Source organism: Colius striatus, chromosome 18 (assembly GCF_028858725.1).
Source record: "Colius striatus isolate bColStr4 chromosome 18, bColStr4.1.hap1, whole genome shotgun sequence".
Lineage (NCBI taxonomy): Eukaryota > Metazoa > Chordata > Aves > Coliiformes > Coliidae > Colius > Colius striatus.
In genome coordinates, this window is record NC_084776.1 from 9,521,974 (window position 1) to 9,539,989 (window position 18,016).

Sequence of the window (18,016 nt, forward strand, 5' to 3'; positions counted from 1 at the left end):
TCAGAGCACGTGAATTAATGTGTTATTTTGTCCAAAATTGATAATGAAATCACTAAAGGAGAATAGAAAGAGATGTAATATGAGCAACAAAGCTCATGTTTGTAATTTCTGTAAAATATAATGCTGTCATTTGTTCAACCTACTGTTCTGCCTGTTCTCTACCTCACAACAAGTGGAAGCTGCAGTCCTTCTTCCCTGTAAGCCACCTTTTGTTCCTGCTGGGACAAAAAAAGAATTATCATATTATTCTCTCATTTTGGTACAAATATAATACAACATTAAAGGTTGTGTAAATATTAGATCCCTCTCTCTATACAAGACAAAACTAAATGTTTCTCTAAGCTGTCCATTGTCTTTTTCAAGGAGAAAACAAAAGGAAAGAAGAAGAAAAATTTCAGAGAAGTTACTCCTGGCATTAAAATTACTTATTCTTTTAAATTCCTCATCTGAGCTTTGGATCTTTGTGTTTAACTTGCTCTCTCCCTGAAATGATATTAATTTTTAAAAAGCAATAGAAAATCATAAAATGGAGACATGCCAGTGTGTTTGGGAACAGCATTACTCTTCTTTTGACAAGCGCTGTAGCCATTCATGCCTCTGTTCAAGAACTCTACAAATTAGCAGATAATTTTACCATTAATAGAATAATTAAAATGTTTTAGAGACTGAAACTGGGCCATTAATATGCTCCAGTTGTCTGTGTGTGACTCACAGTGCAAGATGGTGGCATAAAAGGCTTTGGAGGATTTTGAATTATCATCACTTGGAGAGGCGCTGCATTATAACAATTCAAGTGCATTTTAAAAGAGTATCTAAGCAGCTGGAAAGAATGTTGAGGTTCTGAACTCCACAATATAGTGCCTGAATAGTTGACTTCTGGAGACACTGTGGATTATTTCAAATGTGATTTCTGTACACTGGACCTCAAATACACAAAATAGAATTCTTACATTTCCATAGATGTTGGGTCATTCCAATGCAAATGTCTACAACTACCTCTAACAAAAGCTTTAAATAGTGTTAATATAGTACTTTGCTTTAGCCACTTTTTCTTTTACTAACAAGTGCTTCTTTTTGACATGATTGAGAAATATATCTGGTCTTCCACAGTGGTCTCTGCTGAGAGGCCCCTCCATAAAGTGCAGCCATGTCGTCAGACTCTGAGATGGCCGTCTTTGGGGAGGCAGCTCCTTACCTCCGAAAATCGGAGAAGGAGAGAATCGAGGCCCAGAACAAGCCTTTCGATGCCAAGTCATCCGTCTTTGTGGTGCATCCCAAAGAATCCTTTGTAAAAGGGACAATCCAGAGCAAAGAATCTGGGAAGGTCACTGTCAAGACTGAAGGTGGAGAAGTGAGTAAAAACCAAGATTTACAAACAACATTTAGTTGCCACTCTGGGCTCGTTGCTGACATGCATGAATCATTCTTTCCTCTGACAGACTCTGACCGTCAAGGATGATCAAATCTTCTCCATGAACCCTCCCAAGTACGACAAAATCGAGGACATGGCCATGATGACCCACCTCCACGAGCCCGCCGTGCTGTACAACCTCAAAGAGCGTTACGCAGCCTGGATGATCTACGTGAGTACCAGCAGCAGGCTTCCTGTGGGTAGCCAGGACGAGCTGCTCTGCCAGCCTCAGGGGAAGCCAACATGCTGTCTCCCTTCCCCACAGACCTACTCGGGTCTCTTCTGCGTCACCGTCAACCCCTACAAGTGGCTGCCGGTGTACAACCCGGAGGTGGTGTTGGCCTACCGAGGCAAGAAGCGCCAGGAGGCCCCTCCACACATCTTCTCCATCTCTGACAACGCCTATCAGTTCATGCTGACTGGTGAGTCACTCCACCTGTCTCAGAAGGACTGTACCATGAAATTCTCTATCTCAGTAATATGAGCAGAGTTTTTCAAAGCGTTCATGGTTCTGCTGCACACACACTACTGTTTCTACTATGTTAAATGAAATACACCTCTGCTCAGTGAGGTGCTGTGAAGAGGTTTTTTGGTTTTTGTTTTTTTTAAATCAAGCTGACATAATTTAATTGAAAATACTAAACTTACTCAATGAAATTTCACAATTTTTGGGTTTTTTATTAATTACAATGTTTCTGTCTCTCCCACAGATCGCGAGAACCAGTCGATCCTGATCACGTATGTACACCCCCTCCTCGGGGCCCTGCAGGGCTGCCCAGGGCCAGGGCACCTCCTGCCTGACCACACGCTCTCTGCTTCTCTCTTTGGTTTGGCAGCGGAGAATCCGGTGCAGGGAAGACTGTGAACACAAAGCGTGTCATCCAGTACTTTGCAACAATTGCAGCCAGTGGAGATAAGAAGAAAGAGGAGCAGTCAGGCAAAATGCAGGTAAAATAATAGACACTATCTGGAATGAATGCTTTCCTCTGTTCCTGATGTGATTTTTAGAAAGGATACCATCATTATCATCCTGCAGGGAACGCTTGAGGATCAAATCATCAGCGCCAACCCACTGCTGGAGGCCTTTGGAAATGCCAAGACTGTGAGGAACGACAACTCCTCACGCTTTGTAAGTTGCTGAACCAAAGGATTCCTGAAAAACAGTATACAGAAGTGTATGACAGTCAGTCTTTCTGCTGTTCAGCCATTGTTTTTTCAAGAGTAAGGGTGAATTTTCTTCTCATGACTTTACCACTCATCCTAAAGATAATTTTTGAGATCTCAAAAGTCGTAATTCTATTTTTTAAAAAATGGTTTTCATAATATATATATCATAATAATATCACATACATTATAAAAATACACAACTATTCTCTCATTTACATAGAACATATAATAATTTTATTATATCTATATATGCAATGTATATTGCATCATTCAATAACGGGGGGTTTTTATTTCTGCTTATATTTCTCTTCACTAGCTTGACAACAGAGAGAATGCCAGGAGAAAAAGGGAGATTAGGAAAGATGAGGTTAGGGGGATGGAAAGAGAAAGAAGGAAGGAAAGAAAGAAATCCAGAAGTAGAGAGATGTAGGGACGGAGAAGAGAGCAACACAGGAGGCTGGGGGTGAGAGACTTCCTAATTAACTTTTTTTCTTGTTTTATCACAAATTATATTAAGCAGAAGGTAATTGTTTTACCTGATATCAAGACAGATTTAAGCAGCCAGTTAAAAACCTCCTTCCATATCATTAAGCTGTTCTCTGTTTGCAGAATATAGTTAGATGAGTTTGGCTAACAACAACAAAATACAGCTGTGTCACTGATTCTTATTTTCATGGTTAAAAATGAAGCAGATTATTCTATGTCAAGTTTGGAAATATATCTGATTCTTAAGAAAATGTCTTTAAGCAGAAATCTTGTCCCCAGTGGAGTAATCAGTAAAACTCTTTACTTCAAATCTATTTTTATGATGTAAATATTAAGACACTTTTATTCCTTTAAAGGGTAAATTCATAAGAATTCACTTCGGTGCCACAGGAAAACTAGCTTCTGCTGATATTGAAACATGTAAGACTCTTTCCTGAACTGTTCCCCATCCATCCATTCACCCGTCTATCCACCAACACCTTTTCACCTAAACACCTATCCTGCCTTCCCTGGTTTCTTATTGTCTTCTACCTACTTTCTCTTTTGCTGTTTCTTATTTTTTCTAATTAAATTTTCCCTCCAGATCTGCTGGAGAAGTCCAGAGTCACTTTCCAGCTCAAGGCAGAAAGAAGCTACCACATATTCTATCAGATCATGTCCAACAAGAAGCCAGAGCTAATTGGTAGGAAGAACAACTAACTTGGAGGAAGGTTGCAGAACATCAACTCACACTGTTGCTTGTTTGACTAAATTGAGTTTGCATGTCCTCTCTTCCTCTCTTAGACATGCTCCTCATCACCACCAACCCATATGACTATCACTTTGTGAGTCAAGGTGAGATCACTGTGCCCAGCATTAATGACCAAGAGGAGTTGATGGCTACAGATGTAAGTAACAATTAAAAATGCTGTACCTATTGTCATCTCTCCCAGACAAAGCTTTTATTACATTGTTCCTGTTGCAGAGTGCCATTGACATCCTGGGCTTCAGTGCTGATGAGAAGACAGCCATCTACAAACTGACAGGGGCTGTCATGCACTATGGCAACCTAAAGTTCAAGCAGAAACAACGAGAGGAGCAGGCAGAGCCTGATGGCACAGAAGGTATTAACAGAGTCTGTGATTGACATTTTAGAAATAGAAGTAGCAATAATATTTTGGTATTCGTAAGATAAAGAGAACAGAGCAAATGTGGGAAAAAAGTGTTTAGGTAAGCTAGTATATAGGCATGAAACTTGCCCTCCAAATTATACTCTTTTTCATTTACTACCTTCTAAAGACTTCTAAATTGTTACCTCTGATTTTTTTTGATTTTCCTTTAGGGTTATAGCTGCTGCCAAAGAATATGGTTATACCAAGTACCTAAGTGTATGTTTTAAATTAAACTCAGGTGGCCAACCTGCTGACACTCTGGTGTTTTCTTGCCTGACTTAGAAAAACGTTATAGCTCTGGACTGAAATGCTAACTTTAGTTTTCAGGATGAGTTTTTAATAAATACATTGTTTCCAGATATTTCTGTGGAGACTTTAAAAGACAAATAGCATTTAGGTGTGCTGCTCTGAAAACCTTTCAAAACATAGAATTTTTTGGTTAATGATTGCCATTCTTCCTCTAACATCCAGTTATCAGAATGTGATCACAAGGACATTTAATATTGTAATTACTTTCTAAAAGGTTCATCACTTAAAATATTGACAGTGTTGTCAATTTTATTTTCGCTATCTCCTTGTTCTTCTACTTAGTTGCTGACAAGGCTGCCTACCTGATGGGTCTGAACTCAGCAGACCTGCTGAAGGCCCTCTGCTATCCCCGAGTCAAGGTTGGGAATGAATATGTGACCAAAGGTCAAACTGTGCAGCAGGTAGGAAACATGTATTAACCTAGAACAGGATCTGATGGTTCCCATTGATTCTCCTCTGCTGTGTATAGTAACATCCTAAACTTTCTTCTGGCTTTAGGTGAACAATTCAGTGGGTGCTCTGGCAAAAGCTGTCTATGAGAAGATGTTCCTGTGGATGGTTGTTCGTATCAACCAACAACTGGATACGAAGCAGCCCAGACAGTACTTCATTGGTGTCCTGGACATTGCTGGCTTTGAGATCTTTGATGTAAGGATTCGAGGTTTTTTCCTGGTTTTGCAGGGGGAGATTTCTGTATCAGAGGATTTCCAAATAATACTCTTCTGAAGGTTTAACATGCTAGTCGTGCAATTTTCTAGAAAAAAAGTCCTTTGTCTTCTCTTGTAGCACAGAGCAAAAGCCTCAAGCTTCATGAGTACAATGATAGGGCTTTGTTGTTTGTGTAGAAGTAGCAAATAGAACTTCATATGTTGTAATATTTTAACAATTTGAGCTTAATAATAATGATTAAAAACCTAAACATGGTTACACTTATTTTATATAAGAGCTTCTAGAGAGCTAGGATTAGGAGAACCATTGAGAAATACATAAGAAGTGAAAAATGTATAAACTGTTTAAAGGACCAGGAAATGAATAGATAATCAGAGATATCATGTGTTTAAAAATTGGAGACCAGGGCATAAAGTCATGTTTTTGACTCAACAAAAAAACACCAAAGTACTTAATGAATTTTAGGAGATTCATTATCTATTCTGGAAAACCTTCCATTTTCATTACCAAGGTATTTCTTCGAGGAGTTGCATATAAGTCTTGTTTATATGCAACTTGCACATATAAGTGTGCTCCTCATAGTATAGCTGTATTTTAATTGGGGTGATTTAGAAAGGGTTGAGAATGACCAAGAACTGTGCATGATGATGAAGAGTGGTTGTTTTTCTTTTCCCTGGAAAGTTCAACAGCCTGGAGCAGCTGTGCATCAACTTCACCAATGAGAAACTGCAACAGTTCTTCAACCACCACATGTTCGTGCTGGAGCAGGAGGAGTACAAGAAGGAAGGAATTGAATGGACATTCATTGACTTTGGGATGGACCTGGCTGCCTGCATTGAGCTCATTGAGAAGGTAAATTTTAATTAAAAATATTTTAGGTTCTTTAGGTACTCACACTGTAATTCAAAACAGGTTCATGTATTCAGTTTTAGCTGTATAAACACAGAATCATAGAATGGTAGGGTTGAAAGGGACTTTTAGAGATCATCTAGTCCAACCCCTATGCTGAAGCAGGTCAACTTAGATCAGGTCTCTAGATCTGTCCTAGTCCTTATTATGCATTAGAGATATTGCAAAGTCCTCATATAACTATGGAAGTCATTCCTCACACATCTTCTCTGTGTGGACGGTGCTTGTTTGATTAAAGGGGTTTTGTTTTCAAAAACACCCAGCAGCTCCCAGAGTAAAACGTTTTCATAAGGTTCTGGAATACAGTTATTTTGAGAACTAATTTTTTTTTTCGAGATGGTTTATAGCAATTAAGTAAAGGCCAATACAGTCTGTATGTGGCCTGCTAGTTCAAGAAACTGAAAATGCTTATTGGCATTTTGTATAATTCAGGGAGTTGATTAAAAGTACAAAATGTGAAGTAAATATACAATGGACACACTTTGAAAGATATTTTTAAAGATAGTATTTCTCTTCCTATTTTTTTTAACATGATTTATCTCACAAGAAGCATTTTTGAATCACTATGTTAAAATGTGAGTCAAGCAGGTGATTCATTAAACTCACATTTTAGAAAGATATTTTTTGTCATGACAAGGATATTGGTTTGTTAGCTTCTGGTCTTTTACTACATTCCCTTTCACACTGAGTTCTTATCATATTATTCTATAGACATTCTTTCTTCTTTATTGTAATCATCTTCCAGCCCATGGGCATCTTCTCCATCCTGGAAGAGGAGTGCATGTTCCCCAAGGCAACTGACACCTCTTTCAAGAACAAGCTCTATGACCAGCATCTGGGCAAGTCCAGTAACTTCCAGAAGCCCAAGCCTGCCAAAGGCAAGGCTGAGGCTCACTTCTCCCTGGTGCACTATGCTGGCACAGTGGACTATAACATCACTGGCTGGTTGGAGAAGAACAAGGACCCTCTGAACGAAACTGTCATTGGGTTGTACCAAAAATCATCAGTGAAGACTTTGGCCTTACTTTTTGCCAGCTATGGTGGAGCAGATGCAGGTTAGTTTTCTAATTTTTTTTCCCACCATCATTTAGGATATATAAAGATGCAACAAAAGAGAGAATGTTAAAAAGCTCTTCTTTGGTTTTGAAGAGGCTAGTGGTGGTGGTGGCGGTGGCAAGAAAGGTGGCAAGAAGAAGGGTTCTTCTTTCCAGACTGTCTCAGCTCTTTTCCGCGTATGTAAATATTTTGTTTTCACATGTATGCAAATTAAAGTCAAAGAGAATTTTTAACTGGCTCAGACACAGTAAAAAAACCCAAACAACTTTCATTCAAATTGCCCTTTAAAAGAAATCCAACAAATCACTGTACAAATTCCGTTAACATTACACTTCATATAAACATGAAATTTCTCATAAAAATATGAAGTACCCACCTGCCTGACCTCTAAATATCATTGGGATGATGGCTACTGTTTTTTTATCCTAAAAGGTGATGTTCAATGCTTAGAATAAGAGAGATTAAGCTATTAATATAAGTATTAATATAAGTATTAGAATTTGCTGATTTTCATCTCCAATGACAGAGATGCTAAGTTCAAAGAATGTAAGAATTACGGTTTTTGTATTTCAAATAAACACATGCTAAATCATGGTCCCACAGGAGAACTTAAACAAGCTGATGACCAACCTACGGAGCACTCACCCCCATTTTGTCCGCTGCATCATCCCAAATGAAACAAAAACACCTGGTAAGACACCCTAGCACAAGGAGAACTTGCTTTGACACCTCCATTCCCCTCTAGCCTGCTCTTCATTACTGCTCCAAATTTCTAGGTGCCATGGAGCATGAACTGGTACTTCACCAGCTGCGGTGTAATGGTGTGCTGGAAGGCATCAGAATTTGCAGGAAAGGTTTTCCCAGCAGAGTCCTCTATGCTGACTTCAAACAGAGGTAACAGCACTGCACTTCTCAGCATCAGGAAAAGAAAAAGTTGGCTCACTCCTATAGATTCAATCAGGCTGCACTCTGTTGTCAAAACATTGCTATAGATGAACTGGTGAGGTGCAGCAGCTGCTGTGTGTTGACTAGGAAAGAAAATAGCCTTTTCTGCCTTTTTCTCTTGTCACAGATACAAGGTGCTTAATGCCAGTGCTATCCCAGAGGGACAGTTCATTGATAGCAAGAAGGCTTCTGAGAAGCTTCTTGGGTCAATCGATGTGGATCACACTCAGTACAAATTTGGGCACACCAAGGTACAAACCCTCCTTGACTCACTCACCATGGGCTCAGGCTTTGCTCTGCCTGACAGTGATGTGCTGCAACATTCCCTTTCTCAAGGTGTTCTTCAAAGCTGGGCTGCTGGGGCTGTTGGAGGAGATGAGGGATGAGAAGCTGGCACAGCTCATCACCCGCACACAGGCCAGATGCAGGGGCTTCCTGATGAGAGTGGAGTACCAGAGAATGGTGGAGAGGAGGTAGGCATTTCTTCAGTAAGGTTCACTATATTTGGCTTATTGTTTCATTATGGTGGAAATATTTAATATTAATTTGACTTACCTGCCAGAGAGTCCATCTTCTGCATCCAGTACAACATTCGTGCATTCATGAATGTCAAGCACTGGCCCTGGATGAAGCTGTTCTTCAAGATCAAGCCCCTGCTGAAGAGTGCAGAGTCTGAGAAGGAGATGGCCAACATGAAGGAGGAGTTTGAGAAAACCAAGGAGGAGCTTGCCAAGTCTGAGGCAAAGAGGAAGGAGCTGGAGGAGAAAATGGTGAAATTAGTGCAGGAGAAAAACGATCTGCAGCTCCAAGTGCAGGCTGTGAGTAACGTGTTTTTTACAGAGGAAATGAATAATTGAGACGTAACTTCTCTTTCCTACTACACACCTCACTGCATGGTAACTGAACTACCTTACAAAGTATTTTAGGCTAATTATCACGTAAATGAAGGCAAAATTCAGGCCACATTATTTCCTCACTCAGTCTCACTATCACAAAATGGTGTTTAAGCTGAAGGAATTATCATAATGACTATGCGTATATCTTGTGAGTTTATGACAAAAAGCCTTATTACAGTCACTGTACTCTATGTAGTGGATTACAGACAGTTAATCAGTTGACCAACTATTCTGCCATAATTCCACTGTGGAAATGAATTGCCTGGTGGCATTTCCATTGGCAGGTACTCATTTACGTATTTCAGTGGTTCCTCATTAATTTGCATATGGCATATTATACAACAGAGTAACTTTCTAAGGGACAAAGTAAAGTAAGCCACTGAGACAATTGAAAAACATGAAGTAAAACATAATGGAGCTAGGTAAAGTGATTATAAAAAGCATCAGAAAACAATAAAAATTACTCTTAAATTTCTAATGCAATTGTGCAGTAATATTTTGCATTTCCCAATGCAAACCTGTTCATTCAAATAAGCTTTCCTATATTTTCCTCTCAGGAAGCTGATGCTTTAGCTGATGCTGAGGAAAGGTGTGACCAGCTCATCAAAACCAAAATCCAGCTGGAAGCCAAAGTAAAGGAGGTCACCGAAAGGGCTGAAGATGAGGAAGAAATTAATGCTGAGCTGACAGCCAAGAAGAGGAAACTGGAGGATGAATGTTCAGAGCTGAAGAAAGATATTGATGACCTTGAGTTAACATTGGCCAAGGTTGAGAAGGAAAAACATGCCACTGAAAACAAGGTATACACACCTGGGGAGTCAAATAAAAGGAATCACTGACTCTCAGAGTAAGACCCAACTAGGATAAAACACATTAATTTTAATAAATCTTAAGTTGGGTCTTCTTTGTGCATCCAAAGGATAAATGGCACACCTGGCAAAGTGAAAATGCCACTACACCAGTGAACGTGTTTTGGAAAATATTTGCAGGTGAAAAACCTCACAGAGGAGATGGCAGCTCTGGATGAGACCATCGCCAAGCTGACAAAAGAGAAGAAAGCCCTCCAAGAGGCCCATCAGCAGACACTGGACGACCTGCAGGCAGAAGAGGACAAAGTCAACACGCTGACCAAAGCTAAAACCAAGCTGGAGCAGCAAGTGGACGATGTAAGCACAAAGTAAGAATAGGACAGGTATGCAGCTAAACCTGGCTGGCAGAGTACTGATGGTCTTGTTCATTTCAGCTGGAAGGGTCCCTGGAGCAAGAGAAGAAACTGCGCATGGACCTGGAGAGAGCCAAGAGGAAACTCGAAGGAGACCTGAAGCTGGCCCATGACAGCATCATGGATTTGGAAAATGATAAGCAGCAGCTGGATGAGAAACTGAAGAAGTGAGTGTGGCTGTGGGGCACCTGAGCACTGGGCTGCTGCACTTGTCCTTTTCTTGGAGCTCTAACACAGTTCGCTTTGCCCAAAGGAAAGACTTTGAAATCAGCCAGATCCAGAGCAAAATCGAAGATGAGCAAGCTCTGGGCATGCAGTTACAGAAGAAGATCAAGGAGCTGCAGGCAAGTCTCTGTTCCTTGCCCTCCTTCACCTGCTCTCAGGTCAGGTAGCAGCAGGGCAGGGCTGTGAAGGGTCCCAAATGTTCCCAGGCTCGTATTGAGGAACTGGAGGAGGAAATTGAGGCCGAGCGAACGTCTCGGGCAAAAGCAGAGAAGCATCGGGCTGACCTCTCCAGGGAGCTGGAGGAGATCAGCGAGCGGCTGGAAGAGGCAGGAGGGGCGACAGCAGCTCAGATCGATATGAACAAGAAGCGTGAGGCGGAGTTCCAGAAGATGCGGCGTGACCTGGAAGAGGCCACGCTGCAGCACGAAGCCACGGCTGCCGCCCTGCGCAAGAAGCACGCGGACAGCACAGCCGAGCTTGGGGAGCAGATCGACAACCTGCAGCGAGTGAAGCAGAAGCTGGAGAAGGAGAAGAGTGAGCTCAAGATGGAGATTGACGACTTGGCCAGTAACATGGAGTCTGTCTCCAAAGCCAAGGTATTGAAAAATATACTCAAATCAAATCAAAAATGAATAATGTTGAAAGATATCTCTTTATATTACAGGCAATATAACTATTTCCTCTTTATGGAACTGTGTTTCTAACAGAGAAGAATCTTTCTTTCTGTGTCATCTTGACAGGCAAATCTGGAGAAGATGTGTCGCACACTAGAGGATCAGCTGAGTGAGATTAAGACAAAGGAAGAAGAGCATCAGCGCATGATCAATGACCTCAACGCTCAAAGAGCTCGTCTGCAGACAGAATCAGGTTAGTGAGACTTGTCTGTGCTCTCTTTGGCATGGGAAAACACCCTAAACCATTATTTTGGGTCACAAATTAACATGATGATGTTTCTTTTCCGTGTGTTTTCCCAGGTGAATACTCACGGCAGGTGGAGGAGAAGGATGCTCTGATTTCCCAGCTGTCAAGAGGCAAACAGGCATTCACCCAGCAGATTGAGGAACTCAAGAGGCACCTAGAGGAAGAGATAAAGGTGATGAACTTTACTATAACAAGCCACTGAAAGCACTGTTATATTCACAGTACTTAGCAGAAGAGGGTGTGCTTAGCACAAGCCATACTTGGAGAAAATTTTCATTTCTGTGGGGAAACTAGCAAAATTTGTCCTTCAGGCTTAGATCTGTCATTCATTATGAACACCTACATTATGTCATCAGTCTCGTTGGTAGTGTTAAATTAATTAACTAGAAGACATTTCCCAGGATATTATCATTCCTTGTCTGAATTCTAATTTCTACCCAGGCCAAGAACGCCCTGGCCCACGCCTTGCAGTCAGCTCGCCACGACTGTGACTTGCTCCGGGAACAATATGAGGAGGAGCAGGAAGCCAAGGGGGAGCTGCAGCGGGCCCTGTCCAAGGCCAACGGCGAAGTGGCCCAGTGGAGAACCAAATACGAGACGGACGCTATTCAGCGCACCGAGGAGCTGGAGGAGGCCAAGTACGTGGGGAAAACGGGGAAGACAAGAAAGGGATATATTAGTAAAGGAAATTTCAAGAAATAATTCTGATATTGACATTATTATATTAACAAATTGGTTGTTAAAGAATAGGAATCAGAATTGGGAAAACAATATCTGTCTGGAAGAGGAATTGCACTATCTATGCATAGCATACATACTGAATGAAGTGGTAAAATTCTCTGATGTGAAAAGCCCATCAGCCACAGACGCCTCTTTGTTCTTAACTCATGAGCTGTGCTTCCCTCCTCTCAGGAAGAAGCTGGCACAGCGCCTGCAGGATGCAGAGGAACACGTTGAAGCTGTCAATGCCAAATGTGCCTCCCTGGAAAAGACAAAGCAGAGGCTGCAGAATGAAGTGGAGGACCTGATGATTGATGTGGAGAGATCAAATGCTGCCTGTGCAGCTCTGGATAAGAAGCAGAAGAACTTTGACAAGGTCTTTTGGGCTTCACTCATGGGGCTCCTGGGCAGAGCATCCCTTCCTGATTGCCACATAAATACTCACACCCCGTTTCTCTCCAGATCCTGGCAGAATGGAAGCAGAAGTATGAGGAAACTCAGGCTGAGCTGGAAGCCTCCCAGAAGGAGTCTCGCTCGCTCAGCACAGAGCTGTTTAAGATGAAGAATGCCTATGAGGAGTCCTTGGACCACTTGGAAACGCTGAAGCGTGAGAACAAGAACTTGCAGCGTAAGTCCCTGGCCCTCTGTTCCTGGAAGGGATTTATCAGAAGCTTGACTATCTGTGACACTAAATGTGTGTGCACTTGCAGTGACAGGAGGATGCCCGTCTCCCTGGTGCACCAGGGTTTTTCCCTATTCAGCTCTGTGCTTCACCATGCTACTTCTCACCCTGTCTTACAGAGGAGATTTCTGACCTCACAGAGCAGATTGCAGAGGGAGGAAAGGCAATTCACGAGCTGGAGAAAATCAAGAAGCAGATTGAGCAAGAGAAATCAGAAATCCAGGCTGCCTTGGAGGAAGCTGAGGTACGTGTCTGTAGTCAGTGATGTCTGCAGTAAAAATATAAGCAACGGTGAAATGGAGCCAAAAACTGCTTGGTCCCTTTTTCTTCTGACTGAAGAGTGCAGCCAGCTGAGGTGTCCTGAAATGTGATGTAATCATCTAGAAAGCAAGCAGTAGGTCTACCAATGCTATAGATGTTTGTGTCCACTTGTCCAGGCCTCCCTGGAACATGAAGAGGGGAAGATCCTGCGCCTGCAGCTTGAGCTCAACCAAGTCAAGTCAGAGATTGACAGGAAGATAGCAGAGAAAGATGAGGAAATTGATCAGATGAAGAGGAACCACCTCAGAATTGTGGAGTCCATGCAGAGCACCCTGGATGCTGAGATCAGGAGCAGGAATGAAGCCCTGAGGCTGAAGAAGAAGATGGAAGGAGACCTGAATGAAATGGAGATTCAGCTGAGCCATGCCAACCGCCTGGCTGCAGAGGCACAAAAGAACCTGAGAAACACACAGGCAGTGCTCAAGGCATGTTGAGCTTTGTTTGTTCACATATATGTCTAATATCATAGAATCATTGAATAATAGAATTGTTTGGTTTGAAAGGGACCTTCAAATATCATCTAGTTTAGTTCCTCTGCTGTGAGTGAGTACATTTCTTACTAGATCAGCCCCATCCAACCTGACCTCAACCACTTCCATTGATGGGCCATCCACACTCTTTTGGAACTGAATATCAGGGAGAAGAGCAACATTCTACCTGGCTGATGTTTCCTGGATACTGTCAGTTACTCATGTATTCTTCATTTTTCAGTCCTAGAGCATTTTATCTGTTATGTAGCAGCACTTCAGAGGATGGGAGAAAGTTCTTTCTTCTGATCCAAGCAGGGACAAATGTCCAGGTTCATTCATCATGCGAGTTACTTTTGTCAGTCAGATGGAGCCTGATTCAGGCTTACACTTCCACTTACACACTTACACTTACACTTGCACAACCTTAAATTTAGAGAGGGCTGTCACTCAGCCTGGGGCAATGTGGGGTACAATGATCGACCTCCTGATCACATTCTTACTGTGCATATACTGACATAGTAATTCCACATACAAATATGAATTATACCTGTAAATATAAACATATTAGACTGACATAAGAATTATTAGACTGGTGGTAATTGCCACTGTACAACAGTGCTGTGCTACATTATAATTCCTCTTTCCCCTCTTAAAGGACACCCAGATCCACTTGGACGATGCTCTCAGGACACAGGAGGACCTGAAGGAGCAGGTGGCCATGGTGGAGCGCAGAGCAAACCTGCTGCAGGCTGAAATTGAGGAGCTACGGGCAGCTCTGGAGCAGACAGAGCGGTCAAGGAAAGTGGCTGAGCAGGAACTGATGGATGCCAGTGAGAGAGTTCAGCTCCTACACACTCAGGTTAGATTCATGAGACTCAAAATCTCAAGCAACATTTTTTTTTTGCCCTATCAAGATTTTTTCATTTGTATAAATTCTTAAATCATCTCTTGTAACAAAAAGCCTAACCTGAACCAGAATTAGAATCCTTGTATGAATAACTGAATCATAGCTAAATGAATCGGTTTGCATTGATAGGAGTCAGAAGTTGCTTCTTAAATTTTTAAAAGCTGTGCGTGACCTGACAAGACTCATCATTTAAAGGGCAATTTTAATATTACATATGTAGATTAAAAGTTTAAATTTAAACAGTAAATTTCTAAAGTAAGTGTACTGTTTTAAAAGTAACTGAAAAATATTTTTTGTTGTTCAACAGAACACCAGCTTGATCAACACCAAGAAGAAGCTGGAAACAGACATTGCCCAAATTCAGGGTGAAATGGAGGACACGATCCAGGAAGCCCGCAATGCTGAGGAGAAGGCCAAGAAGGCCATCACTGATGTGAGTTGGGGCTCCTTTCCCTGCTGGTGATGGTTGTGTTCTCCACCCAAAGTACCTCCAACCCCAAAATGGCTTTGACTCTTTTCTGTCCCCAGGCTGCCATGATGGCAGAAGAGCTGAAGAAGGAGCAGGACACCAGCGCCCACCTGGAGAGGATGAAGAAGAACCTGGACCAGACGGTGAAGGACCTGCAGCACCGTCTGGATGAGGCCGAGCAGTTGGCACTGAAGGGAGGCAAGAAGCAAATCCAGAAGCTGGAGGCCAGAGTGAGTGAGGCTTTTATTTGTGCCTGAGTGAGCATGTCCCTTGGAAAGACACCAGAGAAGCTGCAAGGATGGTCTTGTGATTGCAGGTGCGGGAGCTGGAAGGGGAGGTTGATGCTGAGCAGAAGCGCAGCGCTGAAGCCGTGAAGGGTGTGCGCAAGTACGAGAGGAGGGTGAAGGAGCTGACCTACCAGGTAAGGCAGGAGGCCTCCTTGGGCTGGTGGAGTTTTCTCTCTGCATGTCAGATTTAGTGCACCGTGTCCCCAAGGGGAATTGTTAACCTCACAAGCTGCAGAAGCAGGAATTCCATTTTCTTTCCTGCTTACCAACCCCTCTAGTCTGAGGAAGACAGGAAGAATATTCTCAGGCTGCAGGATCTGGTGGACAAGCTGCAAACGAAGGTGAAATCCTACAAGAGACAAGCTGAGGAGGCTGTAAGTATTGCTTGGAGAATGAGCAAGAGACACCTTGCATAGGGGCAGCACGCTCACTGAGATGAGGATGAGTAACAGGAAAGTGGCATGAAAGAAGCTGGCAAGACATAACATTCTTGGCCACACTGTTTAGTATGGTGTCATGAGGCCTTGCTGAGTTCTGGATGCCCTGCTGCAGTCAGGGATGAAGTGAGGCAGGTTCTAAATTCTGTTCTATATAGGAGATCTGATTATAAAATCATAGAACTGTTTAGGTTGGAAAAGGCTTTTCGAAATGTCCAGCTGGGCAGCAGCCACAGCCTTTCCCTCATCCACTAAGTGGGTCACCTGGTCATGGGAAGAGATCAGGTTAGTCAAGAAGGTCCTTCTTTCATGAAGCCATTTTAACTGGGCCCAACCACCTGGTTGTCCCTTATGTGCCATTTGCTGGCACTGAAGATGACCTGAAGCTCCTGACAGGCTTCTAATTCCCCGGATCTTCCTTCTGACCCTTCTTGTAGATGGACATCCCATTTGCTAACTTCCACTCAACTGAGACCACCCTGGTTAGCCAGGACTGTTGGTAAATGATCAAAAACAGCTTGATGAGCATTTTCTCCAGCTCCTTCAGTACTCATAGATGAATCCCATCTGGCCCCATAGACTTACGTGTATCCAAATGGTGTGGCAGGATGGATTTCCTGTTGAATTATGGGGGCTTTGTTCTGCTTCCCATTCCTCAGTGGGCTGGGTAAGAAACAACAATCCCAGGGGTGATATCCACTTAGAACTTCCTGAATCAACAGCAGAAAGCCCCAGGGTCTTTCTCAATCTAATAAATTGCAGTGATAGTTTTGGCAGAAAATTATGTGAGAGTGAATACATGGATGATTAATTCAAGTAACAAAATCACTCCTCAAGAGTGACACAGGACTACTGAAGCTTGTCACAATGGGGTCTTGAATAAGGGAAGAGGATGAAGTCTGTGTAAGGCTTATGTGTAAGCAGTCCAGGGTGGGATTTGGAGATTTGTGCCTACCCCAGGAAGGGCCACAGCCGTGCAAGGCCAGGCCACAGGAGGAATGCAGGCTCTGCCCCAGGCTCCTCACCACCAACTCCTCTCCCTGCACAGGAGGAGCTGTCTAATGTCAACCTCTCCAAGTTCCGCAAGATCCAGCACGAGCTGGAGGAAGCCGAGGAGCGGGCTGACATTGCAGAGTCGCAGGTCAACAAGCTCCGAGCAAAGAGCCGCGAGTTTCAAGGCAAGAAGATAGGAGAGGAAGAGTGAAGATATCATGAAGTAGCAAAGTGACCTGAGGGATGCACAAAATGTGAACCCCCTATCACTTTCTTCTGTAATTAGTCTTTGTAATTATTTTAAGGTCTAGAAAATAAAGACAGTAGATTCCTTTGCATTACACAGCAGAAGCAGCAGTTTTTGTTGTTCTTAATCTTTCAAGGTCCCTTCCAACCCTTAAGATTCTGTGATTTTGTGAATTACTCAGGGAACATTCAGCTTTAAACGAAACACAAAATCCATTGCTTTAAGGAGGAAAAAAACTACACATGATAATGCTAAAGTCTGTTCTATCTGTGTGCATCTTGCAGCCATGGAAAGTAGATGATAACTGCATCCTGCTGGACAGAGAAGAAGCATATACAATGTGTGCTGGTCTACAGTGTGAAACAAATGACAGCATGCTTCCTGCAAGGCAAGAGGCAGTACTTAAAATACAGAATAGCAATTTGACAGCATTGGGCCCTGGCACACTGCAAAGCTGTTAAGGGCAGATCCTACAAGCAGATGTCAGGAATGCTAAGGAAATTTGGCTCATGCTCACTACAGGGACACTCAAGGATCCCTCAAGGTTTCTGGCTAACTCAACACTGCTGCATTTCCAGGCAGTACATCAAGAAGCTGGGAAGTAGCTGGGAAAGGGAGCTGGAGTTGTTGCTGAGGAGGTGGGGAGGAGATGGCAGCAAGGATGCCTTTTGCACGGAGCACAGCAGCCAGTGTGTTTGCAGCAACAACATTCAGGATTAGGAGATCCTCCTTCTCCCAAGCATGCTGAGGCTCACACCCAAGAAAGTGGCCCATGTTATAACTAAATATGGAAGTAGTTTGCTAGGCAGCAGCTAAATATATTGAAGGAAAAGATGACACCCTGTGTTGACTCCTGTGTCATCATCCTGTAAGGGATGCCCGAGAGACAGCAACTTCATGTGTGAAGCTGTGAAAGCTGCACCAATGCCAGCAATATCTGGGCACCAAAGAAACCCCCTCTCCTCTCTTCCTTCCCACACTATGCTCCCAAGAAATAGCTGGGATTCCTTCTTTCCAGACAAAACCTTTCTTTCCACACCTTGAAAGGGAGCAAAAGGATTCTGTTCCTATTAAAGCACATAATTCTTTAAGCAATCCATCAAACAAGCAAGCAAA

At 42.8% G+C, this 18,016-nt stretch overlaps 1 protein-coding gene across 4 annotated transcripts; it reads left to right on the forward strand.

Moving 5' to 3' along the window:
- Nucleotides 1-1,147: 1,147 nt before the first annotated feature.
- LOC104555239 (myosin heavy chain, skeletal muscle, adult-like) lies at nt 1,148-16,864 on the forward strand. 4 transcript variants are annotated; one of them, XM_062010636.1, is made up of 38 exons: nt 1,148-1,351; nt 1,440-1,583; nt 1,677-1,833; nt 2,122-2,149; nt 2,248-2,359; nt 2,448-2,540; nt 3,421-3,484; nt 3,648-3,746; nt 3,848-3,951; nt 4,029-4,167; nt 4,807-4,925; nt 5,023-5,172; nt 5,875-6,045; nt 6,848-7,161; nt 7,259-7,334; nt 7,762-7,849; nt 7,935-8,052; nt 8,231-8,354; nt 8,440-8,576; nt 8,666-8,921; nt 9,557-9,799; nt 9,989-10,165; nt 10,243-10,388; nt 10,475-10,565; nt 10,653-11,042; nt 11,187-11,313; nt 11,421-11,539; nt 11,809-12,005; nt 12,280-12,463; nt 12,550-12,715; nt 12,889-13,013; nt 13,207-13,515; nt 14,216-14,419; nt 14,775-14,900; nt 14,996-15,166; nt 15,253-15,357; nt 15,502-15,597; nt 16,709-16,864. In XM_062010636.1, the coding sequence occupies exons 1-38, from the start codon at nt 1,148-1,150 to the stop codon at nt 16,862-16,864; spliced, it is 5,829 nt and encodes a 1,942-aa protein (XP_061866620.1). The 4 variants fall into 4 exon arrangements, with proteins under 4 accessions (XP_061866620.1, XP_061866619.1, XP_061866621.1 ...); XM_062010635.1 differs by having other exon boundaries at nt 6,848-7,157; nt 7,252-7,334; XM_062010637.1 differs by having other exon boundaries at nt 6,848-7,153; nt 7,254-7,334.
- The last annotated feature ends 1,152 nt before the right edge of the window (nt 16,865-18,016 follow it).

Excerpts from the sequence above, each read along its gene's own strand:
- LOC104555239 (XM_062010635.1), top strand. The coding sequence starts at position 1,148 with ATGTCGTCAGACTCTGAGATGGCCGTCTTTGGGGAGGCAGCTCCTTAC. Across the intron at positions 1,584-1,676 it reads ACGCAGCCTGGATGATCTAC|ACCTACTCGGGTCTCTTCTG; the intron begins GTGAGTACCAGC and ends CCTTCCCCACAG. Across the intron at positions 7,158-7,251 it reads CTATGGTGGAGCAGATGCAG|AGGCTAGTGGTGGTGGTGGC; the intron begins GTTAGTTTTCTA and ends TTGGTTTTGAAG.